Source organism: Sus scrofa, chromosome 10 (genome assembly GCF_054392235.1).
Source record: "Sus scrofa isolate SSC_HxYL_T2T_F1_AM1 chromosome 10, Sscrofa_HxYL_maternal_Yorkshire_Landrace_v2.0, whole genome shotgun sequence".
In the NCBI taxonomy this organism is placed as follows: Eukaryota; Metazoa; Chordata; class Mammalia; order Artiodactyla; family Suidae; genus Sus; species Sus scrofa.
The window spans coordinates 76,531,828-76,549,413 of record NC_139392.1 but is presented as its reverse complement, the minus strand read 5'-3'; the positions used below and the strand labels follow the sequence as shown (position 1 = coordinate 76,549,413).

At 39.9% G+C, this 17,586-nt stretch overlaps 1 protein-coding gene and 1 long non-coding RNA gene across 7 annotated transcripts in view; one reads left to right on the top strand and one right to left on the bottom strand.

Moving 5' to 3' along the window:
* GPR158 (G protein-coupled receptor 158) overlaps positions 1-13,152 on the top strand; it is a 340,973-nt gene extending 327,821 nt beyond the window's left edge. For all 4 annotated transcript variants that reach the window (XM_021064907.2, XM_084980331.1, XM_084980333.1 and 1 more), the window contains 3 exons: positions 3,315-3,420; positions 7,800-7,946; positions 8,744-13,152. In XM_021064907.2, coding sequence (XP_020920566.2) covers positions 3,315-3,420; positions 7,800-7,946; positions 8,744-10,219 — 1,729 coding nt within the window. In that variant the 3' untranslated portion in view covers positions 10,220-13,152. The remainder of the gene's footprint in view (positions 1-3,314; positions 3,421-7,799; positions 7,947-8,743) is intronic.
* The window catches only part of LOC106505166 (uncharacterized), a 238,165-nt gene continuing 233,355 nt past the window's right edge, over positions 12,777-17,586 (bottom strand). For 2 of the 3 annotated variants that reach the window (XR_014818032.1, XR_001299307.3), the window contains one exon: positions 12,777-13,605. This is a non-coding gene — a long non-coding RNA (uncharacterized LOC106505166). The remainder of the gene's footprint in view (positions 13,606-17,586) is intronic. The other variant, XR_014818033.1, reaches the window with a different exon arrangement.

Here is a 17,586-nt window from a genome sequence, read left to right as displayed (position 1 = left end):
TATCTTCTACTGTCAGAATATAACTGTGTCACAGAGTTTCCCACTCTCTAAAATTAACTTTTGCCCTGAGATTAACTGTTGTGTTTCTTAGAATCAATTAATTGCCCAAGAAATTAAATCTGTTCAAAGCAGTTGTCAAAACTGATCTACATACTTTGAACCTTAAGATTTACTATGTTCAATTTGCATCTTTTTTTCAATGGATCCTTAACTTCCACCTGGCCCAAGTCCTTTCAGAAGTAGGCAAGATAAATGGGTTTTTTAAATGACCTTTAAAAAAATTCTTGATAATAAGGCAATAGATGATTATGTCAGAAAAATCGTAAAATGATAAAGAAAAAATAAACTCCCTAATCCAGCCACCCAAAGATAAGCACTATTAACATATTGGTAAATCACTGTTAGATGTTTTTATATGCATATATATTTATGATACATTGCATTCGATAGCTCTGTTCTAGGAATGTCACAATGCAAACTTGCATACCAAGAAGTCCTGCTATAAGGATACTTTTAGTTTAAATTTGTTTAACCAGTATTTTCCAGATGTAATTGGCTGTGAAATCCCCTGCAACCCTCAATTGACATCTGATAACAGCAGCCACACTTCAGAAAATACTATTTCAAATACTCATTGAAAATAGCTTTCTTACTTTGCTGAGGTCTTTCCTACAGAGTCCCAAACAAAGCACCAGCCCAGCCAGAAGAATCACATAAACCACGAGCTGGGTTCATGTAGACATAAGCTCTGATTAAGTTGTTCACGTTAAACCTATTAGGTTTGGTGTTGTACAGACATAGTGCACTTACAAGATCAGTTTTCTTCCAGACAACTCTGTGGTTCCTTATCAGTTTTGAATAGGGAGGACTTCAAATGGTGGTAGAGGGACTAGCTTTCATAGTTTTTGGTATTTTCTTGCACAAGCCTAAGCAAACTTGAGTGGGAAGCTCTACATTTTGAGTTCCAAATTCGACTTACCTTTGTATACAGACCAGATTGAGACTAGATGTTGGAATACTGGCATCAAAGAACGATAGGTACTCTCTCTTGGAAATTTAATTTGAATAGTCATAAGGGAGCAGCAATGGAATTACTGTTTAACACAATAAAAATCTACAAAACACTGTTTTTAGGGGAATGATCCAGGAGCATGTAATAGGTAGTGATAATTAAAGAAAGCGAGTATGCACAATTTCTTATTTACCTGTGAACTGAACTCACATATGCTGTGGTGCCAGTATTAATAGAGTTGAAGGAGAGAGTTCCCCTTGTGGCGCAGCAGAAATGAATCCGACTAGTATCCAAAAGGATTTGGGTTCAATCCCTGGCCTCACTTAGTGGGTCAGGGATCGGCGTTGCCGTGATCTATGGTGTAGGTCACAGATGCAGCTCAGACCCCGAGTTGCTATGGCTGTAGGCCAGCAGCTATAGCTTCGATTCGACCCCTAGCCTGGGAACCTCCATATGCCATGGGTGTGGCCCTAAAAAGCAAAATAATAATAAAGTTGAAGGATAAGAAGTATTATTAATATTTAATGATTTAAATTAACTGGATCCATCTTGGCACTTTCTTCCTGGAATGAAATAATATTAAATAAGGCACCCAACATCAGCAAAGATATTCTCTATCAATAGGGTATACATTTCCTTCTTGTCTGCTTAAAATATAAAATTATGTATACATATGCGTGTATATATACATATTTATCATACACATGTATAAATTTAAAACTATAACTGCATATTATGTATAGATTTACTTTCTTTCATACCAAATTGTCAGACTGAACAAAAATAACCTAAAAGGATTAAGTCTAAAAGGGTAAATAATGATAAGGCATTTTGCTCAGTCTGTTCTAATCCTTTACTTCTTTTTAGTATTAAGCATAAAGCAAACCTTTGGGAAAGTGCAAGACTTTCAAAAAGCTTGCCTTTATTCTTAACCCCAATTTTCAAATGTTTCTGTGCTCTGACTTTTAGACCTTTTTTTAAAGTTGAAATACTATTTTAAAAAATGAAGCCTTAATACTACTGCAAATACCTTAAGATATTTCTGATCAGAACTGCAACTTAAAAAAACATGACAGTAACTAAAAGCAGATTAAGGACAATTGATGTCAACATATTTCAAAGTAATATTTTTGAAGATTTACTGTTTTAATTCAAAACATATGTAACCATTCTTTTTTCCAGATATTGTCAGGCTAGTTTCAAGTTTACTTGTGTTGGCATTTGAGATAGGAATTGCCAGTACCCGAGGATGCTGTAAGACTATAAATCCATCTCCTTTGATGTGACTGTCTGCTCCAGTACTGGCAGTGGCCCCAGTGGCCCCAGCAGATTGGGATCGTATTATTTTCAGGGGTACATTTTATATTGCTTCTGTGTGTCAATACTATACTTCGGAGACTGTACCAGCTTTAAGTAAGATGATCCTATTTCAGTGCTTTAAAAAAATCTTACCTGTCCTAGCACAGATTATGTCAAAAGTATCCCAGCCCTGAGCCAAGTAAACATTCAGTCATATGCAGAGCAGGTGTGGAGCCACTTTTCTCACAAAGGAGCTAGAAAAGATGGCTCTGTTTTGTTTTATTGTCTTTTTAGGGCTGCACCCACAGCATATGGAGGTTCCCAGGCTGCAGCTGCCGGCCTACACCACAGCCTCAGCAACTCAGGATCTGAGCCACATCTGCGATCTACACCACAGTTCATGGCAATGCCAGATCCTTAGCCCACTGAGCAAGGCCAAGGATCAAACCTGCAACCTCATGGTTCCTAGTCGGATTCGTTAACCGCTGAGCCACAACGGGAAGTCCCCTCCTTAATTCTAATTAGTATTTTTAAATGAAGAATATTATGATCAAGAATTGTGTCTTATAACCCAAATTTGCTTGAAACAACCAGTTTTTAACCTACTCTTCTTTTGATCATTTGTTCACTGTTTTTGCTTTGTACATTCAACCTAACTCCAAAATGATAATCTGAGGAAATGGTTAGCATATTATGTATGTATATGCTCTCTTTCTTACTCTTTGATCCCTGGCCTGGGAACTTCTGCATGCCCAGGGAAAACCAAAAAAAAAAAAAAAAAAAGTTAAAATACAACAATAAAGAGTTCATCTCTTCTGCCTCTAATTAGGATTACGTAGAGCCTTACTTTCTGTGATGAAAATATATGCCATAGATGCAACAGTATGATTTGTTTCTTGCTTGTTTCCTTTTACTAATACATTGAGGGGAAGAGTTTCTAAGTATCCTAGTGTATTAAGTAGAGATCTCTTTAGGTTGCTAACCTGGTGAATTCTCATTTCAGATTTGTTCTTGCCTCAAGACTTCAGTCTGATTGGATGCTGATGCTGTATTTTGCACATACTCATTTGACTGTGACAGTCACGATTGGGTTGCTTTTGATTCCAAAGGTATTCCTCCAACATTATTTTTGTCTTACAAGACCATCATTTTAAATGAGCATGGAATTGTTTCTCCTTTAAAAAGTATCTGGCAATATAGGCAAAGGGAGATGTAGGATTTGCTTGACACTCTACAATGTTTTTAAAATTCCTCAGGAAAACTGGGTGTCTCTTTTCTTTGGGGATATGTTAAACATCTCACATAATTTTTTTTTTTTTGTCTTTTGTTGTTGTTGTTGTTGTTGTTGCTATTTCTTGGGCCGCTCCCACGGCATATGGAGGTTCCCAGGCTAGGGGTTGAATCGGAGCTGTAGCCACCGGCCTACGCCAGAGGCACAGCAACGCAGGATCCGAGCCGCGTCTGCAACCTACACCACAGCTCACGGCAACGCCGGATCCTTAACCCACTGAGCAAGGGCAGGGATCGAACCCGCAACCTCATGGTTCCTAGTCGGATTCGTTAACCACTGCGCCACGACGGGAACTCCTCACATAATTTTTAACTGCCTTAATTTGTACAAAACCCATCATCTGTCTTAGTCTTTTTCCAAATATTTTGATATTTATTTTAATTATCAGAGAGCCAAGGTAGCTTTCATTGTAGCTATTACAACAAGGTCATTTTTAAAGAAAACTACCCTATTCTAAGAATCCTCTTGTTTGGATTCATATTCAAGGAAGTATTATGTTTTAAACATTCAGAGAATTTTTATGTAAATAGAAATAATTATTATATTGTGTAACTCTTGCTTAACACAGATAGAGTCTGACCAAGACTTATCTAGGCAGCATTACGAAGAGGAGGGAAATGGGCCAGGATTCAGAAAACAGGGATTCTGAACTCACACTTCACCCCAGATTAGCTGTGGACTGTCAGTTAGCCAAGGCTTTTCATCTCTCTGAGTTTCAGTGTCCTCATCTATGACATAATAGCAACAAGAATAAAATAAAATGATATCAGAGTTTGGGGGGAAAACACACTATACAGATTGTCATTACTTTCCTCTTTTATGTGTAGAAAAACAAAATATTACGTCATTATTTATCGTTATCAGTGCCGTACGATATAACATTCACACGGCTAAAACCAGAATTGTGGTTTTTTTCTCTCACTCTAGGCTTTGTTTACCTCAACTCCCACAATTAGCCAAACCATTGAAATTCAGCCTGATTGAAAAGGCAAAATAACTGTAAACAGAGCAAAATGCCCATTTTCTTCCTAAGTTGAATCATACCAAATTGCCATAATATTTCATGGATTAGTCTGTTACTGCAATTTACCTCTACCATTTTTGTACTTTGTACAATATGACTGTATTTTTATTGTATGGGTATATATTCAGACTATTTATTTATCCATTCGATAAACTGTTATTGAGCTCCAAAGAGAATTGAAAACATACGTTAATACAAAAATTTGTAGGACTTGAGTGGTTCACGACATACAAAATTTTGTACATGAATGTTCATAAAAAGCATTATCCATAATAGCCAAAAAGTGGAAACAAGCACCTGTCCATCAACTGATAAACAAAACGTGCTGTTCCCACATAGTGCAATGTTACTCATCAATAAAAAGGAGTGAAGCACTGACACACACTTCCACATGTGCAGACCTTGAAAACATCATGCCCAGTGAAGGAAGCTAGATAAAAAAGGCCACATGTTGGAGTTCCCGCAGTGGCACCCTGAGTTAAGGATCCGGTATTGCCGCAGCTGTGGTGAGGTCAGTGCCAGCTCACATTGGATCTCTGGCCCATGAACTTCCAAATGCCACAGAGGTGGCCAAAAAAGACAAAAGCCACATATTATGATTCTATTTATGTCAAATCCAGAATAGACAGCTCTAAAGAGACAGAAAGTGCATCAGTGGTTGCCATGGGCTTGGGAAAAAGGGAATGGAAGTGATTACTTTATGGGTTTAAGGTTTCTTTTTGGGGTGATGAAAATATTCTGGAATTAGGTAGTGAATACTAATTTTATAGTTTAAAATTGAGAATTTTATAGTATGTAAATTTTATATCAAAAATAATTTAAAACATTGAGGAGCTTTGCTAAGCATTGTTATATGTCGCGGAATAAGAGTAATGAACAGATATAAATCTGTGTTGAAGGAGGGACAGAAAAGATAAATATTTTAAATAGTATTTTAGAGATAAGCATTAAGGAAAAATATTAAAGAAAGAAATGGACAGTATCTCTGACAAATATCTCTTTCTTGAACACCAGATAATCTCTAAGACTTTACTCAAGAAAAATAATGCCATTGTTACAAAATAGCATGTTAGATTTTGGAGGACTGGAGCTGTAATGTACTCATCTTTGTGGAGTCAAGTTTATGGCACATGTGCCTCCCATAAACATAAGAATTAAGGGAAAGTTCATAGATTTCTGTGGTTTCTAAGCCAGACCCAACCACAAAACAGTCATTATTAGAGAACTGCCATTTCGCATGTTATCTCCAATTTATGTACACCTGCCTAGCTGAACACTTTAACAATAGTTGACATTAAAATATCTCTGTGTCTCTGTGTCAAAGGGCAGTCTATTCATTTTCTAAAGGACTATTTCACCTGATGACAAGTGAGGAGAACTCGTGTCCTCTAGATGTCCACAGGCCAATCACCTGGTTCATATGCTGTATCAAGTGTGGTAGATGCTGTCCATCATTCACCTGGTCCACTCTCCCTCCCTTCTCCACTTAAAGAAGAGTAGAGACAGCAAAAGAAACTGAAATGTATCAAAAGCCTGTGGTCAGATCATTAAAATATATCAAATGTGATGAAGGAGGAGCTTGAGAGGGAAAGAAATCTGTAATTTCGGTGAATTTTTGAATTTTAAACTTAGATACCATCCAACACAAGCTCTTTAGGCTGTGAGGGTGCTGTGCTGCAGAGAGGTCCCACAGCCTGGCTAAGATTTCACTGACAGCACAGTTGAGGCTGGAATTCAGATCTCCTGTCCCCCGAGTTTTGCAAGTAGTGGGTTTTTTTTTTTTCATTTTTTTAATTTGTATTTTTTCATCACAAGTGACCAGATAGTTCCCAGGGCTATGCAGCAGAATCTCATTGCTTATCCATTCCAAATGCAATAGTTTGCATTTATTAACCCCAGATTCCCAGTCCATCCCACTCCCTCCCCCACCCCCTTGGCAACTACAGGTCTATCCTCCAAGTCTTCTGTGGAAGGGTTCATTTGTGCTGTATATTCGATTACAAATATAAGTGATATCATATGGTATTTGACTTTCTCTTATTTCACTTATATGAGAGTCTCTAGTACCATCCATGTTGCTGCAATTGGCATTATTTTGTTTTTTATGAATGAGTAGTATCCCTTTGTATATGTATACCACATCTTCTTAGTCCATTCATCGGTTGATGGACATTTAGGTTGTTTTCATGTCTTGGCTATTGTGAATAGTGCTGCAGTGAACTATGGGTGCATGTGTCTTTTTCAAGGAAAGTTTGGTCCAGATATATGCCCCAGTGTGGGACTGCTGGGTCACATGGTAGTTCTATGTATAGTTTTCTGAGGATCCTCCATACTGTTTTCCATAGTGGTTGTACCAGCTTACATTCCCACCAACAGTGCAAGAGGGTTCCCTTTTCTCCACACCCCCTGCAGCACTTGTTATTCGTGGACTTATTAATGATGGCCATTCTGACTGGTGTGAGGTGGTATCTCGTGGTAGTTTTGATGCATTTCTCTAATAATCAGTGATGTTGAGCATTTTTTTCATGTGCTTGCTGGCCATCTGTATATCTTCTTTGGAGAAGTGTCTACTCAGGTCTTTTGCCCTTTTTTCAGTTGGGTTGTTTGGTTTTTTGCTGTTGAATTGTGTAAGTTGTTTGCAAAGTAGTGTCTTTAATGCTCCGTGTGCTAGACCAGAAGTCACATCCCTGTGATCAGGGCCAATTGTGCCCAGAGATGAAATAGAGCCTCCTCCATGTGAAGTGAAATGGCATAAGACAGATCCCACTGCTCAAAAAAATATTCCCGTACAGCTGCCAGTGGGTCTCAATTGCTACCCTGAGGGTACAGTGGAATAAGAGTACCCTACAAGAACATTTCTTTAGAGACTTACTTTCACTTTCAGAATGCAAATATCATTAAAAGGATTAATGTAAGTTAACACTGGGAGCCTAGAAAACAGACAAGGATGAAAATAGGGGTCAAAGAGGAAACCAGGAGTTAATATCGCCTCACTCAGAGCTCTAGTGTGTAACATGGAAAGCAAAGCACAAATATGGCAGCAGATCTTTTGTAAAAAGTTCAGTGAATGAATTCATCTAAGCTGAGGAAGTGATGTAGCATGAGAACCTTTAGAAAAGTATTGTGCCATGTCTTACAGTGGATTAACAGCTACTATTGAACATCTGTTGCAGTTTTCACATTCAAGCAATAATCCACGAGATGACATTGCTACAGAAGCATATGAAGATGAGCTGGACATGGGCCGATCTGGATCCTACCTGAACAGCAGCATCAACTCAGCCTGGAGTGAGCACAGCTTGGATCCAGAAGATATTCGGGTAGGACCAGTATTTCTTCTTTTCTGTTTGAGATCTGGCCCATTTACACAGGCATGCACATGTAGGTTGGTATTCGTGTGTGCTTCTTTGTGTTCAGGAGAGTGTGTGCTTGTGTAAGAAATAAGAGGCCAGATGCAGAGTCGGTTCAGTTCTAAAACATAAAATCATGGTGTAGCTTAGACTGCACAGGCTGGTCCTGATAGTTTCAGCTGACCCCCTGGCAGTCACAATGATGAACCAGTTGTACATGTCTGGTAATATGGTTTATGGCATCTTGCAGATGGGAAGGCAAGATCTGTGGGCGGAGAGTATGAATTATTTAAAATAATAATTATTTAAAACAATGGGTCAGCATTTGGAGGAAGAAAATGTTTTTAGTATTTGGAGCTATGTTGTACCCTAGTCCTAATCTAGCATCAGATGTAGTTTTATCAGCAGTTCCATGATGCTTCCAGTTACTATTCAGGGATGTGGTTTATCAGTAGACAATAGGCTGTGCTTTGACATGGTCCAGGCTCTCAGTCTGGTCCACACAATTTGCATGTTCAGAGTGCTTATTCCATGAAGCAGGGGTAGAATGCATAAGTTCATGTCTTGAAGTTCAAACTCTATATGAAACAAGATACAAAGGAATCAGAAAGTAAAAGAGGAAAAGGTGATGAGCAGAGATGTTAGGAAGAGCTAGAGAGCCATTTTCTTAAAGAGCTTCGTGTATTGCCTTCAGATTACACTTAGTGACATTATCCAGCTGAAATGCTAAACTCCACACCTCTTGGAATTTGCTCTTGTTCTGGCAGGATGAGCTAAAGAAACTCTATGCCCAGTTGGAAATCTATAAAAGGAAGAAGATGATCACAAATAACCCCCACCTCCAGAAAAAGCGGTGCTCAAAGAAGGGCTTGGGCCGTTCAATCATGAGGCGGATCACGGAGATCCCAGAGACGGTCAGCAGGCAGTGTTCCAAAGAGGACAAAGATGTCACTGAGCACAGCACGGCCAAGAGCACCGCTCTGGGCAGGAAGAACCCACAGGAGTCTTCGGGCAACACCGGGAAGCCCAGGGAGGAGTCCCTGAAAAACCGGGTCTTCTCCCTAAAGAAATCCCACAGCACCTACGACCATGTGCGGGAGCAGCCAGAAGAGGCCAGCAGCTTGCCAACCGAGAGCCAAGAAGAGGAGGCAACAGAAAACTCCACACTGGAGTCCCTGTCTGGAAAAAACCTAACACAGACACTGAAAGACAACACTGAAGCCGTGTCCACAGAGTCTGTGCCTTTGGTGTGTAAGTCGGCGAGTGCCCACAACCTCAGCTCAGAGAAGAAGCCAGGGCACCCCCGAACATCCATGCTACAAAAGTCTCTCAGCGTCATAGCAAGTGCCAAGGAGAAGACTCTTGGGTTAGCTGGGAAAACCCAAACATCAGGCGTGGAAGAACGTACCAAGTCCCAGAAACCTCTGCCAAAAGATAAAGAGACAAACAGAAAACACTCCAATTCAGATAGTGCAGAGACTAAAGAGCCTGCCCCCCCAAACTCCAACCATTTGGAAGAGCCAAGAAAACCTCAGAAATCTGGGATTATGAAGCAACAAAGGGCCAATCCCCCCACTGCCAATTCTGACGTGAGCCCAAGCACCACCCAGACGAAGGGCAACTTTGACATAGGGGAGGTGTGCCCCTGGGAGATTTATGACCTGACCCCTGGTCCTGTGCCTTCAGAATCAAAAGTTCAAAAGCACGTATCTATTGCAGCTTCTGAAATGGAGAAAAACCCAACTTTTTCCTTAAAGGAGAAATCTCACCCCAAGCCCAAGGCAGCTGAACTGTGTCAGCAGTCCAATCAGAAGGGCATAGACAAGGCTGAGGTGTGCCCTTGGGAGAGCCAAGGTCAGTCCCTCTTTGAAGATGAGAAGTGTTTGATTCCCAAGACTCAGGTTCCCCCAGGAAGAGCTCAAGACGAAAATGGCGGCCAGCATTATGCAGCCAGTATGTGCGCTGGGCAGCATGAAGAACTGGCTCCCAGAGTTGTAGCAGCAAACGTGGAGAATGAAAATCTCAACCAAATAGGAGGCCAGGAGAAAAAGACATTTTCCTCTGAGCAAAACGTGCCTGACTCCTATAACTCAAGTAATAACTTTCAGCCACCTTTAACGTTGCGAGCTGAGGTGTGTCCTTGGGAGTTTGAGGCCCCATACCAACCAAATGCTGAAAAAAGTGTAGTCTTACCTGCCTCTTCTGCTCTAAGTGCAAATAAGATAGCAGGACCTCAGAAGTAAGAGGTCTGGGATACTTTTAAAGTGTAGCATCCCCAGAAAGAAAAGAAGGAAGAAACACTGAATTTCATGTAAGACACAAGGAATTCCCAAGGAGTATTGGTCAGGGGAGGGAATGTGAAAGGCAGGGATGGAAGAAGATGTAGGAGGCCAGGGCGCCATCTTCCTGGAGAGGTCAAACTGACCAAGCAAGTCCTTCCCCAGCAACTCTAGGGAAATCTTTACGCTTCTGCATGTTCGGGGGAAGTAGCCCTCAGTGCCTGCCCCTGATCAGTACCTGCCCTCGGGACTTGAAGATCCCAAGCAAGGCAAACTGAAGACACAGAAGAGGGATGAGATTTTTGCAAAGGAGAAGAAGGTATTGACTTATGACTGAAATTCTAAGTAGCTGACTTAAAAAAGAACTTACTTTACCTATTTAACCTTGATAGCACTGCTAACTTAATGCATCCAAAAATAACCTTTTATATTAATGATTGCTCTCATTTTCTTATAAATGTATGTTTCAGTACATTGTTGTGTCTCATATTCAAGCATTCCAGATTGTATAATTTTTGCAAATAACTTTGATATTATATGACACAACACATTTATGCAATCTGCAGCTACTCAATTGTTATCGCAACTTACAGGATACCTGCTATCTGTCAACTTTAGTTGATCCTTAAGGTACAGTAAGCTTTCTCTGGCTTGGGAAGCCATAACTGTTACGATAAAAACCTTTTAGTTTTGGCTGTGGTTTATATATTGTGAATTTGGATTTGACTCTATTATTTCACATCATGGTTTGTTATACTGTCTTAATCAGGGTTTTTTCTACAAGTTGAGTTACTTGTTTTGCACTTCCTGTTAGGACTCAGAAGCTTTATTAATATTGGGGATGAAGTGGTCCTACTTAGTCATATGTCTCAATAAGTTAAGGACAACTTATCTATTGTTTGTTCACAGTCAGAGATAGATAATGCCTTCATTCCAATTAATTGTTCCCTTGAACTCTTTCAGTATTTCATCTTTAGCAGCAGTTCGTAAGGAAGGAAGAAGCCACGAGTGAGAAAAAGATACTGTGCATTATTATTACCGTTGGAAAGGAAAGACTAGTACCGACGTGAGAATTACAGGCCTGCAGAGCCAGGCAATTTGCCTTTAAATAAAGAGAAAGGGAGCTCCTGATAGCACTTTCAAGGGATTATATTTTTAAAGAGAAAAATTATTATAGCATCAAAATCACTATATGGATATATTTTTATTAAGCACACTGAATATATAATATTTTAAATTACCTTAAACTACTTATTCTCATAAACTCTTCTTCATTGCTTCAGGCAGGGATAGAACTTGCTGGGCTCAAATCCCAAAGAGGTTTATAACCTGAGTTACTCAAAGCCTATGCTGCAGTATAGGCTCTTTATTCTTCCAAGCACTGGGAAACTTACAGGTCTTGCAAATGACCACTGTGAGCCACTTAGCTCAAAACGTCAATGTAAGGTTTGCAACGTGAAACAGCCCCCCGAAAGCGCAGTTATGAAGTGTATTGCATTCCACGCTGATCACCTGCCATGGAAATCCCAAGCTGCTGATTTAGCCCTACTGATGAGATCATGCGGAGATTCTATTCCAAAGCTCAGTCTCATTTTAAGATGAGTCATTTAAAAATAGAACTCAGACTTCCCTCACATCCAACACTGAAGTATCAATGGCTTTTTAGCCGGAACATTTACAGTCTAAGGAACTGATTTTCATTTCCAGAGCAGCAAGGAGAACTATGTTAGGAGGATAGAAGATGATAAAAAGGGACTCAGAAGGTGGACACTGCCTGTTCTTTGGGGATATTACTCTCAGTGGAAGATTAAAAACCAGGAATTCTCCTTATTCATCATCAAAATTTCCTCGATGATTTGTATTCAGGGGTAATTACACACATCACACCACTTTGCAAAGCTGTGCACAAACCTTCCTCATGCTTGCTTCATGCATTACTCAGGATGGTGGGGTACGTTTGAAGAGAGAAAGAAATTCTCTTCTTTGTGTTTTCTTCATTTACTTCCTTCTCCCCTTCCTTTACAATCAGAGCCTATCTACCTGGTGACCTTGGGGTATGACTTTATACAGTTGTGAATATGGAGTGTCCGGACCCACCCACCTACTCTTTTCATTTATGTCCAGCATCTGTTAGCACTTTATTGACTTTCTGCAAAATAAACAGTCAGGCATCAGTGACTTTTTATTGCACTTTAGGATGAACCTGCTAGAGATGTGGCCTAAAGAAGACCCACCAAGTTTCACCTTAGTACAGCCCATAAGATTTTCCTCCACCAGCATAAATCAGTGAGAGTGCCGGGGGTCTTTGCTAGATTGCCATGGCCATTTCTTATCACTAAGAGAAGTTTAACTCTGCACTCCTTGAGGTTATTTTCCCAGCTCAATGACAATAAGCAAGTGAAGAAAGGCTATTAAGTTCACAAACATTTGCTAGGTTGTCCTTCTCAGTGCATGTGCAGGCTGCATCCTGTCCTTGTTTTTAAGTCAGGGTTTATAAATAAGTAGATTTATACCAATCTTAATAGAACTGTATATTTTATTGCAAGAATTAAATGCTTTATGACATGAATTATAACCCAACCCATTGTAAACTTTGGTGGCGACGTGGATGTGAAACTCGACAGTTCTCTTGTATTTGCTTCCTAGGTTTCTGCATGCAAGTGATGACAGGTAGGACTGAGAAAACACTGCCTTTTGACTCCTAGCATTTAGCCAATGAGAGTTGTAGAGTCAATAAATCTGTCAGTCTCTTCACTTAATCTATGGTTCTTCTGACACTATTATCTGAAACCTACAGCATCCCACCATAAAATATTTGGTAAATTTATGTTGTGATGTGTTGCAGCATGTAAATACTTACAACTTCTCTGCAATAAAACATATTTATATGAAAGGGATTTGTGGTGATGTGTGTGTGTTCATCTCTCAAATGCTGAATTTATTTCACGTAACCAATTTTTGGAGGCATCCCATGTATCTTTGGCTCTGGTACACTTACGTACACATATCCTCACATTACCTATCTGAAGGAGTGTATGATTAGCTAAATGTGGCCTCAAACATATAGTTAATCACTTGGAGCCAATGAAACCTACTATGACTAGCAGTTTTGATTTAAAGAACACTCTAGCCACATGGGAACTAGTTCAGCTACCTTTTTAGATTAACTCAACAAACATACCAGGCAGTCTGCTCAGCAGTGATGACTATCTTCAGATGCACAAAAGCTCCAGTAACACTCAGGTCCACGAGAGTTTCCAGTCCCTGCTGTGGTCATACACCAGGAAGCATGACTAAGTCTCAGATCAGGGCAGGCTTCGTAGAGAGGGTACGTCCACCAGGCTGAAATTCTGCAAATCAGGCATGAAAGGAAAAGCATGTAAGGCTAGAAAGGTAATTGTGCACAGCCTTGTGTGGCCTGCTTCAGATTAACTATAGTGTTATCCTTTAGTACCGGAGCCATCAAAAAGCTTTAAAAGGGGGAGTGCCCAGCAAGGCTCAGTGCAAACAAATCCAACTAGTAACCATGAGGACATAGGTTCGATCCCTGGCCTCGCTCAGCAGGTTAAGGATCCAGCATTGCCGTGAGCTGTGGTGTAGGTCAGCAGCTACACCTCCGATTGAACCCTTAGCCTGGGAACTTCCATATGCCACCGGCATGGCCCTAAAAAAAGAAAAAGAAAAACCATTAAAAAAGGGTATAGGTCATGTATTAGAAGGAAATGAGCTTCCCAAAATGATGGGCAGCAGCCCAGAAATGGACTGAAGTGAGAAAAGACTAGAGACAGATAGATCAGAAGACTAGTATGAGATCCTAAGGAGGAGAGGGAAAATACCAGTTATTTCATCAAAATAGCATCTTCCACTGGGTTTATTGTTATACTCAGAGGAAGCAGGAATAATCAGAGTAATTCTATAACTATGTCAAATATAAATGTTCCCTCTAAGTTCGTCGACATTTTGGGTAATGTCAAAAGTTTTAAAAGCCCTCTCTCCCGATCAGTAGACCTCAATATCATCTGCTCATGTGAAAAGCTGGATACTGGGTTCTTCCTGCTTTGGGAAACGTGGATACTGAACCGGGCTGGAAGGGAGCAAAGAGCTCACCTAGACGTTGGCTTAAATACCTGCCTGGAAATGGCAGCTCTGAAGCAGCTCCAGAAAGAAGCAGGTAAGGCAAGAGGGCAGAGGAGGGAGCTGGACCCACCCTGTCCCTGCCTCAGCTTTCTGTTAAAATCGTTCCTGGTTCCTGTCAACAGCCCTTTCCCATCTCTCCACACCACTGTGTATTGCATATTGCATTTTCTCTGTACTCTCATATGTATAATCAGCTGTTTCAGGTCTTTGAATGATCCTGAAAAGCTAAGACAAAAACATTTGGGGATTGTCATGGAGGTCTAGTCTACTTAGGTGATGAGGAAGATAGAGCCTTTTCAATGTTTGTTGAAATTGCTTAATTGATGATTGCATTTTTTTCATATATCTATGCACAGAGATAGTCTTATTTCTTTGTTCTAAATTTAGAACCTGTTAAAAAAAAATACTTAATGGAACTATTCCTATCCAAGATTGATTTTATCAACCAAAAAGTAATCATGAAAATTTATTAATCTAAAGTAATGCAAGTTAGTTAACATTTTATTATTTCAGCTTATTCTATCCTCGTCTCCCTGAATAGTTATAAGGATAGAAATAATGTCTAATTTTAGTTATTTTCTCTTTGAATATTTGTTTATTGGGAAGTAGAAGGGCCTGCCTGAAGCACACTGTAGGTCTTAATTCAGTGTTAACTGGTCAGAAGGCAGATAATGGGCTGTCTGAATTGGTTTTTGATTTCCCTTTCTTTCTCTGTGATGTGAATATAATTCTTTGCCCGAAATAAAGTTAACTGATCAAATGAAAGCAGAAAATGAGGGATAAATATAAGAAAAGCCTGTGTTGCACAGCAGTCACATTCCTAGGGGAAAAAAAAAAAAGTTAAATATGCAAAGAGCAGGTTCATGACAATTCTTATAGAATATCCTTCCACGGAAGTTCAAACAGCAGTAGAAAGGGGCGGGGGGGGGTGTGGCCTCTTCAGGAGAATGATATTAAGCCCCGTTTTCCAGCTAACATACCATGAAATTTGATTCCTTCATGCCTTTTGTCTTGCTGTTTGGCCCATCTGATATTCCTACCCTCCTTTTCTGGGTCAGCATTTCATGTGTGCTCCACTACTAGCGTGATCACATCATTCACTGTCCAAAGCAAACCTTGGAGAGTAAAAGTGCGGTGCTAATAATCATGCCTGGAAAACAGCATCATCCGGGGCTATCCCGAGCAAGCCAGGATTTTGTTTACCTCGCTCAAGAAGCAGCGCAAATGTCCCACTCACTCCAGGAAGCATTTCTTAATGCCACAGATCCAGATCGGAACAACTTCCTCCTTCCTCTGTGCTTGCCTTCGGAATTTGCTTAAGTCTGTGACTGTACTGACTCACAGTTGAGTTACATGAATAATCTGCTAAAATAAGAGCTCCTGGAGGGCAATTTTTAAATTCACCCATATATCCCCAGTTTCTAGTGTGCTTCGCTCTGAGTCCAATAAATATTTGCCAAATTGAAATGTTTGATTTCTAATCACTGCATAAAATATACTTGAAAAGAAAGAGAAATTCAGGAGTTGGATGCAGATTTGCTGCAGAATTTCTTAAACCTTGACTACTAACTGGTCTCCCATCCACATCCTGGCAGTGCCTGGACACTTTGGGTTATGACTGAACCACAGTTAACTCTCCAGCGTTACAAGGTAAGAATTACTTTGTCACCATAATGAGGGAGAAGCCGAATGTTTGGGACATGGCTCAGTTTGTTAGAGCTATACAAAATATTTCTTTATGTCATAAGAAGTAAGAAATATTTAATTTGGCTATTGGAACTTTTAGTTATTCAAACTTTTTCTAGAAAATAAACTTGTTGGAGTCTATAAAAACATTCACATAAAAATAAATACTGGAGTTCCCGTCATGGCGCAGTGGTTAATGAATCCCACTAGAAACCATGAGGTTGAGGGTTCGATCCCTGGCCTTGCTCAGTGGGTTAAGGATCCAGCGTTGCCGTGAGCTGTGGTGTAGGTCACAGATGCGGCTTGGATCCCGCGTTGCTGCAGCTCTGGTGTAGGCCGGCGGCTACAGCTCCTATTAGATCCCTATCCTGGAAACCTCCATATGCCACAGGAGCGGCCCTAGAAAAGGCAAAAAGACAAAAAATAAAATAAAAATAAATACTGATTCTAGGCTTTCAGATGTTTCTGAGAAATGAGATAGTCTGAACAAATTATTTGGAAGTTTGACTTCAGAATTTCTTATTTATCTATTCCTTATTATATAGAAGCAATCATGATATACATGCCTATAACTATAAAGTTTCCATATGTGAACAGAAATATAAAAGTTACGTGAACAAACACGACTTGTTTTAACTTGGAAAATTATAAAAGCCATTCTAGATTTGCCAAATAGTGCAAATATCAAAAGGTCATGAAAAAAATTTTGTCTTAAAGATTAGTAGCAATGAACACAAATGGTGAGTAATTTAGCTTACAAAGTTGTCTCTCTGCTTCTTACAATACTCCTTACATACAGTAAGTTGAAGAACCTGGATTTATTATTGTGATCCTCAGACCAAATTCAGTGTCCGAATCAGGTCAATAATTAAGTATTGTGAATGGATGTGGCTGACTTCTAATAAAACATTATTTACAAAATGTAAAACATACTTCACTAGGAAATTGGTTGAATATATGAGAAACTATATGAAAATGTTATTTTCATAGTTATAAAACCATCAATTATCAACATTTTCATATTGTTTAACCTGTGAAATTGTACTCCATCTATACACTGCAAATATGACTCAGGCATATAAGCATGGCCCAGCTTGAAACTAGGTGCTAATCTCTACCCAGGTCTAAAAGGCCAGGCTGTATTGAGTCTGTCTCAGAAAGTACCTTGGATGCTTTCAAATGTAATGTAAGCTGTGTTGCTTCCCAGCAGAGGCTGCAGCCCAGCATTCCAAGTCCATCCTGCAGGCAGCTGGGGCAATGCTGGTGACACAAACTTCTGATTTCAGCCTGGAACAATCGCTGATATGAACATAGATAACCACATCATAAAACAATAAATCAACCAAAAGTCTCTTAATCTGAAATGATTGGCGTTTACAGTTGTATTCCCTTGTTCTCACTTGAGCACACTGGCAGGGAGGGGTGCTTTGTTTTTCACCTGAATCTGTCAGGAAGACACACGGAACAGAGCTAAGCAGAGTTGCCACCATGTTGCAGACAAGCCACAG